The sequence below is a fragment of the Anomalospiza imberbis genome, chromosome 2, assembly GCF_031753505.1.
Source record: "Anomalospiza imberbis isolate Cuckoo-Finch-1a 21T00152 chromosome 2, ASM3175350v1, whole genome shotgun sequence".
Lineage (NCBI taxonomy): Eukaryota > Metazoa > Chordata > Aves > Passeriformes > Viduidae > Anomalospiza > Anomalospiza imberbis.
The window spans coordinates 84,219,314-84,228,329 of NC_089682.1; the positions used below are offsets into that span (position 1 = coordinate 84,219,314).

The following is a 9,016-nucleotide window of genomic DNA, read 5'->3' on the forward strand; positions in this document are numbered from 1 at the left end:
TGCGGCGCCGGCGGCCGTTGCGCCTGCGCGGTGCGGGGGGTGCGGCCGGCCATGGCCGCCTCCGTGTTCTGCTGCTTCTCCTGGTGCCGGGATGGCGGCGCCGGGCACATCCCGCTCAAGGAGATGCCGGCCGTGCACCTGGACACGCAGCGCATGGGTGAGCGGGGCAGGGTCGCTGCCGCCAGCGGGCGGCTTCCCGGCGGGCAGGGCCGCAGCCCCGGAGCGCGGCACGGGGTAACCGCTGGAAAAGTCGCTTTGGGGCTACTTCTTTAGCAGGAATTGGCAGTTTTCGGGGGAAAAAAAATAAGGACGCTTGATTTGAAAGTGGTTTAAAGCAGTTTGTGTTTAACTGAAGTTGATCGGCGCAATGAGTGTGTGAGGTGCCCGAGGGCGGCAGGCTGCGCGGCGGGGGCTGGCGTGGTCAGGGTGGGCACTGGTGGTTCAGAGCCGAGGGGCTGGGTTCACAGAACCACAGAGTCTGGGAGCTTGGAAAAGACTTCTGAGGTCATCGAGTACAACCTGTGACCCGATGCCACCACGTCAGCCGGACCAGGGCACTTCATGCCACGTCCAGCCTCTCCTTAAACATCTCTAGGGACGGAGGCTCCACCTCCAGTAACGGCAGTGGAGTTGGAGAAGGAGCCGGGCCGTGCAGTCTTGGCAGTGATGCTCTTTTGAGGATTACCCTTAGCATGAGCTATCCACAGAACCGAGCCCGGGCTTTGTTGAGGAGAGGAGGGATCTGGGCCAGCAGCAGCAGAGCAGGGGAGAGAGCTGGGGAGGAATAGGTACGGTCCAGTGCTTGAGCACAGTTGTTAGCCACAGGCTCCCATGTGCTTGGCCATGACAACAGTGCCTAAGGATGAAGTCGTCCAATGGAGAAGGAAAACTCAGCAGAGCATTTCTTTTCTCTCTGTATTGGCAGGCACATTTCTAATAGAAGGACTATTTCAGAGACTAACTAAACACCTTGTAATTCCATCAATCATTTCTACCCGATATGCTTTTCCTTCTTGTTGCAGAATGCTTTTTCTCCGATGTTAGAGAACAGAGTACAGGGCTTTGGTCTCACAGTGAACCCTTTCTGACTAAATTGTAAGTTATGCTTCTGATGTGGCTAAGCAAAGGTTGTAATCAGCATAAAGTCTGAGCGGTGAAAATTAGATCAGGTTATAGATTTTAAATAAATAAACCCTAGTGGAAAGATGAACTAGCCTGTAAAGAACCTTCCTTCTCTTGCTTCAAAGCATGGCCCACCATCATATTTCTCACAGAATAATGAAGCTTTTACTTGGGACAGAAGTAACAAAAACTGGTCTCAATGTTTAGGGCTTTTGAAGGCTCCTTTCAGATTTCTAAAAGTGTTTTGAAGTTCCGTGGGGTTTTTTTCTACTTGCAGGAACAGATGTCGTCATTGTCAAAAATGGCAGAAGAATTTGTGGCACGGGAGGCTGCTTAGCCAATGCACCTTTGCATCAGAACAAGAGTTATTTCGAGTTTAAAATCCAGTCCACAGGTTAGTCAGCAGAAAATATACAACTTTAAACTTGGGATGTATGTTACATTACCTGCTGGTGGCAGTATCTCAAATGCTCAGCTCATGAATCTTTCTAATAGCATCCTTGAACTTGTCAACATTAGAGAGATTTATAAGTTACTGTGTGAAAGAAAATTTCTTCTTTTTTCTTTTTTAATTCTGTCTCTAAAATGTTAAAAATAATAGTGGATTATTAAAGGAGTGCAAATACTAAGCCCCCCATTGTTTTGTATGCTGTTATAGGCATGTTTTTCAGGTGGCATGTTTTAGAAATTATTTTTGCTCAATAAATGCTTATGACCACATAAAACACTGTAGCTATGAAGTATTTTTTAAGGAGTGCAGTTTATCCAGTGATATTTATATCTATTTGTCTACCCTCATTTGCTCTTAGCAGGCACTGTTTGCCCAAGCAAGGGTAACACTCCTTGTGTAACCCTTTGCTCTCCAGATGAAGTGTGGAGCACTTACTCTGACACTGCCTTATTCTGAGGAGCCTTTCAGCACCTTGTTCCTTTATTTGCTCCTACAAATATAGTCAGCTTCACTACTACAGAGAGCACTCCAGGCTTGCCTGTATTCTGGCATGGAAAATCAGCCTGTATTTTTAAAAGCTGCTAGCAGACACTCTGAAAATGAAGCTGTGCTTTCCCTAAGTGTGTGTGGGGGGAGGGAAGAAGAAGGAGAGTGTTAGTCCAGAGGCAGGCCTTATGTACCCGCTCATGCTTGATGCTGAAACTTTCTGGGTAAGATTTGTTTGCCTTCAGGTGGATAAGAATACAGGGAGCATGAACGCAGATCTGCCCACAACACCTTGCAGTCCAGCTAGCTGGTTAGTATTTAAGCTACATGTAAGCCCATATCCACCTTAACTTGGCAATTTTTTTATCCTTTATTTTGGGAAGAATCCATTGCAGGTGTTGTTCATACATGGTCATTATTCACACAGATAGTGTATCCATGTTCTTACACTTGAGAAACATGGGAAATAAATTCTCCTGGTCCCTGTGAGCCCTTTTTCCTCTATTCCTGTGTCCTGAGGCAGCAGAATTGTGGAAGGCTTAAAGTAAATCTTAGATTTCCAGAAGTATCCCTGCACAGTCAATTAGAGGTTATCTATGGGGTCACCCAGACTATTGTAAAGTTTTCTGAAGTCGAATCACACTCTTACATTTTCATTCTTGGTATTAGAATAAATTATTCTACAGTTTCATCTTTTGAAAATAAGTTTTTTACATATTTGCCTCATTTTAGTCTTCTCTAGACTAAAAAGTCCCAGTTCGTTGGGTTTTTTTTTCATTATCTCCTTGTAGATAAAATTTTCACACTTTTAATTGTTTTTGTTGTTTCTTCTACAGTATCTTTAGTCAGCCTAATTTATCTTGAGGTACAGTGCTTAAAATGGATGTTCTGCTTCAGCTGCAGCAGCAGTAGATTACCTCATCAGTTTTATGCATGCCACACATCCAGAAGTTTTCCACATCAGTAGAGCACACTCACACTCAACAAGTGGTCTGTGAACTGGTTACCAAGCCACCACTGTATTTGTGCCACTTACTGTTCCTACTTACCTGTTCTTCTTTATAATTTAGTAATAACAGCCACACTTTCTTTATTTCTAACCAGTTAGTGAGGATCACTTTAAACTTGAGAGGCCTCTCAAGAGCTTGCAGTCCTGTCAGGCTGGGATTGGCAGCACATTTAATCAATGCATCGTCATGTTATTCAAGTAACTGATGGTAATACAGAACAGTATCTGACCTTGTGCATTCAATGCAAAACCTCAAACCCCACTTGAGTCATCTTTTTTGATTTGAGAGGGTGCTACTGATGAGTAATCCTGGAATAGTTTTCTAACCACTCCTGCCTTCGTATTGCTGTAACTGTCTAGACCATGTTTTCATCATTTGACTATTTCAGTGTTGTATGAGTTTCAAAAATATTAGCCAATTAAGGTCTGTAATATTAACACTTTCTTTTTTTTCCATAAGACTAATCTAATTAGCTGAAAAAGGAAAATTTGTTGTTTACAGATCCATGCTAGTTGGATTTATTTTTTGTATCCACCTACAGCCTCAGAGTTTGTTTTCAATATTTTTCTAGGGATAAAAGTTAAGCTGAGTGGTTACAATTCGCTTTCTCAGAGATCCTTCTTTTTCAAGATAGATGCTGTTTGTCTTCAGTCTCCTGTGTCTACTTGTGCTGGGTCTGGTCAGGATGAAGTTAATTATCTTCATAGCAGCTGCTGTGGTTGTGTGTTTTAGATTTGTGACCAAAGTAATACTGATAACACACCAATATTTTAGCGATTGCTGAGCAGGGCTTGCACAGCATCAAAATCTCATCTGTTTCTCAGTCTACCCCTTCAGTGCATACGATTAGGGTTGCATAAGAACTTGTGAGGGGACATAACCAGGTGGATGACCCAAAATAGCCAAAGAGATATTCCATACCACGTACCACCTGTTTTGTTCAGGAATAAATAGGAGAGGAGGGGACTTAGGGAGATTAGCCATCTTTTACTTGGGAATTGGCTGGGCATCAGTCTACCCATGGGAGGTGGTGAGTGAATGCCATAGTATCACTTTGTCTTGTTGTCTCTTTCACTTCTGCTTTACTAACTAAACAATTTTTATCTTTAGCCACAAGTTTTCTTGGTTTTACTCTTCCTTTCCTCTTCCTCGATTCCATGAGGGCCTGGGTGGGCTGGGAGAAGAGCATGACTGGCTGGATGGTGCTTAGCTGCCAGAGCTACCAGAGCTAACCTACAATAGTTCTGGTATTTCCAGGAGATATTTACTGGTAGTACCATCATGACATTAGTTAAAAAACAAATTCTTTATGCTGTCATGCTTCAGTCAGTCTTCAAATAACATGGTTTTTTTTCTTGCTGTGTTAATATCACATTTTAGGGATTTGGGGTATAGGAGTTGCAACCCAGAAAGCAAACTTGAATCAAATTCCACTTGGTCGAGATGTCCACAGCCTGGTGATGAGAAATGATGGTGCTCTCTACTACAACAATGAGGAGAAAAATAGGCTACCAGCAAACAGCCTTCCTCAGGAGGGCGATGTGGTGGTGAGTTTCTTAAGGCTTTCTTACTTCCTCACCTGTTCCCAAATGCCTCCTATTTACAGCTCTGTTTTAAGTCAAATTTAATTGTTTTAAGTCAAATTGTTCAGTTTGCATCTCCCATTTTGGAAAGTGCTGGGATATAGATTCCTGTTGTCTTTGAATGAATCAGCAGCCTGGATAGGGTGGGATTTAATTATTGGTATTGATAGGTTCCTAATGAGGGATGGACTTGACCAGAGTTTGAGAAATAGGTTCTGGTGCTCTATTGCAGTATCTACCTGACTGATAATTCCCATCACAAGGATCTTACATTGTTTGAGATGGGACCTGCCTGAACAAATAATAAGCTGGAATGCATTACATGGCTATGCACCATGCCCAGCTGAGCTCAAGAACCCTTAGCTAACTGGTTAATGATTAGAAGGATAGAGGGGAGCAGAGATGGGTCCTGGGTGATAAATTAATTGTATTTTTAGCCAAACTTTTGTAGTTTTTGGGGATATTGAGTGGGGAGGGGGGTAATGTTCACTGGAAAAATGATTGAGGGAAAATTTTAATTTTTTGAACCTTACTATTTCAGGTGTCTCGAAATATCCTTAAGTGACTTTGTTCAAAGTGTTTTTTTAGTACTGTCATTTTCTCCATGTCCTCTTACATATTTTCAAAAATACATGAGAGCAATGCAATGAAATTGAGACCATTTATCACCCCTGCTTTTTCATGCAGGGTAACTTGCCTCTCTATAGCCATGGTTAGAAATGCCATCTTTAGAAGCTGCAAACAACTACGGGTGGCATCTCCACCCTTAACCCTCAGATACAATACTATTCTTTTAATCCCTTTCTGAAACTGTTTTTTGAAGGGTTGCAGACTGTTTCAGGCTTTGGTAAACTAGTGTGGTCTGAACAGCTTCAACTAATCACAAAGAACATAACTGATGTGTTACTGCTAACTTCCCCATTTCCATAAATACCAAAGCAGTGAGGAAAGACCTTTAGCTAACAGATTAGAAAGTTACTATCTTGTTAGTGTTTGCTTTCTGCTCTGTGGTCAGCATATTTATAGCATTGTGTGTGAAACCACGGACTGTTGCTGCCAGCAAAGTAAATGAACTGAGAGAGGTTTCCGTTTGGAGGTATGGAAGGATGAACTTGGTTCCTAGCATCATTAATTATTAAAGTTATTTCCGTGAGAAGATACAAACAAGAAGATTGCAAACCACCTCATACTCAAAATCGTTGAATATCTTGTGTTTTCTCTAATGTGGTGAAGTTTGGAAATTGGTTCTGTAAACTCAGTAAGATGCAAAGTGTATTGTGCAGTACTGTGCTGCATCCCAGCTGGAACAGGCATTAAGGAGTCCTGAGTATTTGAAAATACAGATGTTACTGGTCATTTATTAACTTTTAGTCCTTGTCAGGAATATGTCAAGTAAGATTTTCTAGGATGCTGTGGTTTGCATAATGGTGTTAAAATCTGCCTGTGGCTAAGGAAGCTAAGTAGCCTTATGCATTGATGCTTTTTTTTTGATTAATTTTCTTGTTGATGCTTTTTTTGGTTAATTTTCTGTGCTTTGTAGGGCATTACATATGACCATGTAGAATTAAATGTATATTTAAATGGCAAGAACATGCATTGTCCAGCTTCAGGAATCAGGGGGACTGTCTATCCAGTGGTCTATGGTAAGTCAAATATTTTTAAACTGTTTCACATTATGGAAATTATTTTCATTCCTCTTCTGTTTTGTGAACTGTGTATTCTTCTCACTTAAATGGAACACACATGAATCATCTATTTTTGGCAACTACAATAATTAATTACATGAAAATGTAAACCTAGGAAATTACAAAATAATATTTTCACCTAATTTTAATGCTGCTTAATAGGAAAAAAAGCACTGCTTACTGACTGCTTACAGTGTCCATACCCAGCAAGCTGGGTAATTGCCGCAGTCAGTCTAAAAGATGCCAGGTAAAAGAAAATATGAAGCAGATGGCAGACTTGTGGGTTAATCTGATTTATCTATGAAGCTTGATATTTGTGCCTTTTAGTTTCACATACTTCATAAATGCCATCAGTGTTCCATAGCAATAGAATTGTTGTTTGTGTTTTCTTGAGCTTCCTGTGCAGTTTCTGCCCTTTGCCGCTTGTCCTATTGCTCGGCACCACCAAGCAGTGCCTGGATCCACCCTCTTGGCACCCTCCCTTCAGATACTCACAGATATTGGTGAGGTCCCTTCTCAGTCATCTCTTATTGAGACTGAACAGACCCAGCTCCCTCAGCCTTTTCTCGTAGGAGAGATGCTCCAGTCCCTTCATATCTTTGTCACCATCCTCTGGACCTGCTCCAGGAGCTCCATCTTCAGTTTTTCTGAGCCTCATCTAAGTAGTAGCCAAAATAATTTTGGTCGTAAGGATAACCCTTAGCTACGTGATGGGGATATTTTTTAATTCGTGGTGGGTTCCTAATGAACTGTTGGCATGTTCCCATTTGTATCTTGATACATTTTGGTTGATATGGAATTTTGTGAGCAGGAAGAAAACACGGCAGATGTGTTGTAGAGTATTTGAAGTCTATTGAGGTAGCTGGTGAATCACTTGCTTCCAAGGCCCGAGGGCGGAGCTGTTTGGCATGGTCAAGTTGTGATGTGTCCTTCAGCCACGTGATGGCGCTGCTAAAATGCTCCGCGGGACCTCCTCGTGCGAAATCTTCAGCGGCAGCAGAGTTAGTGTGTGCCTGCACCTTCCTGTGTTTCGGAAGGGGTCTTACACAGCATGAAGAATGAAGGCTGCTTTCAGAAAATACTCGGTGGCATGTTAGCCTACTGTTAATCTTTTTTTCTCTGATTAAAGAAGTTCCATGCCTGGAGAATGCAGTGACCTTTTATTGCCAGGCTCTTTTGGTCTTCTTCCACAAGTGGGCATAATTTCATCATAATTATCATGTCTCCTACATATAGCTATTACTTGAAGCCTGCAGGTTGTTTTTGTACACTATTTACTTGGTATAAACTTCAAGTGTCCGTAATTTGATGTGAACTTATAGTCCTGTGGATGGATTTGGCTCTGCAGAAGAGAGTTTCTCAAACATTTACCCTATTCAGATTAGAACTATAGATATCTTTTTACAAGGAACGTGATAGATCAGGCAAATGCAGTGTCAAGCATTTGAGAAGATAAATCAAAAAAAATTGACTTAAAAGTTATTCCCTACAGCAGCGTACCTCAGGCACTTTAATGGAAGCAAGACATAAACACTGCGTAAGTACCAGAGAACTGTACAAACGTGCTGATAGGAGTTTTCACAAAGCCTAGGGGGGAAGAATTCCGACCTTGTCTCTGAGATAGCTAAGTTCCAAAATATGGAGATGAAGCTTTTCTTGTTTTAACTAATGTTGATATTCTGCCAGGTTCATCTCAGAAGCTGTGTTTGAAAGAGACCTTGTTTTTCTGACTAGGTGGGTGTTTCAGTTTGCTAGTGAAGTACACAAAAGCTTTGCTCTGAAAATACTCATCAGATTCTTTTTTATATTCTACATTGAAAGTACTGCTGTAGGTGGGTAGATTATGCAGGGGGTCAAAAACAGGGAGAAGTTCTGTAAAAAAACCACATTAACTTCCAACTTCAAGAAGCAGTCAAAGAAGCTCTCTTTCAATCATATGCTGAAACTGATGTTTTGATACCAGCCACTGCAGACGTGTAAAACCTTGTAAACCTCCAAAAAGCCACTGTAGACAGCTGAAACTCCAGCAGAATTAGGAACAGAAAAATATGCACGTGAAGGGGTGACATCCCTGCAAGGTTTATCTGGTAGCATCCTTAATCTGTAGATTTCTGGAAAAATCTAGAAAATTTGGAATCAATAGCCTGAAGCTCTGCTAACACTCCCAGTGAAATGAGACATTCTCATTGACTTCACCAAGGAACCAGTACCAAGTAAACAGCAGAAAAGAGAGCTGGTTTGCTCTCCTGGCTTGAGGCCTTACCAAATTCATTCAAGAGATTTATTTTAATTGTGTATGCGTAATGGATGTATTGAAGAAATTCTTTGTGGTTTGAGCACAGTCTACAGTTTATTAAGATGGTATAAAAGAGGATCAAACTGTGAGTGTTCCTTCTCCAATTCCTTCTTTTTGGTTCTCTTTTGCAGTTGATGACAGTGCCATTCTGGATTGTCAGTTCAGTGAATTTTATCATACACCTCCACCTGGGTTTGAAAAGATCCTCTTTGAGCAGCAAATCTTCTGAATGTCTTCATACTGAGAATTTGCACCCTGCACTGTTACAAAAGCTTTGTCATCTTGAAGCCTCACTTTACTTTTAGGAAACATATCTGTATTTTTAGTAAGTACTTGTGACTGTTGTCTGCAGAATAAATATGTTAACTGCAAGACCAGGTAAA

The 9,016-nt window shown here is 41.4% G+C and overlaps 1 protein-coding gene across 1 annotated transcript; it reads left to right on the forward strand.

Annotated features, from left to right (window-relative positions):
* On the forward strand, nt 1-9,016 carry SPRYD7 (SPRY domain containing 7). Its single transcript, XM_068182132.1, has 5 exons — nt 1-157; nt 1,400-1,516; nt 4,450-4,616; nt 6,193-6,295; nt 8,765-9,016. The coding sequence occupies exons 1-5, from the start codon at nt 52-54 to the stop codon at nt 8,860-8,862; spliced, it is 591 nt and encodes a 196-aa protein (XP_068038233.1). The 5' UTR covers nt 1-51; the 3' UTR covers nt 8,863-9,016.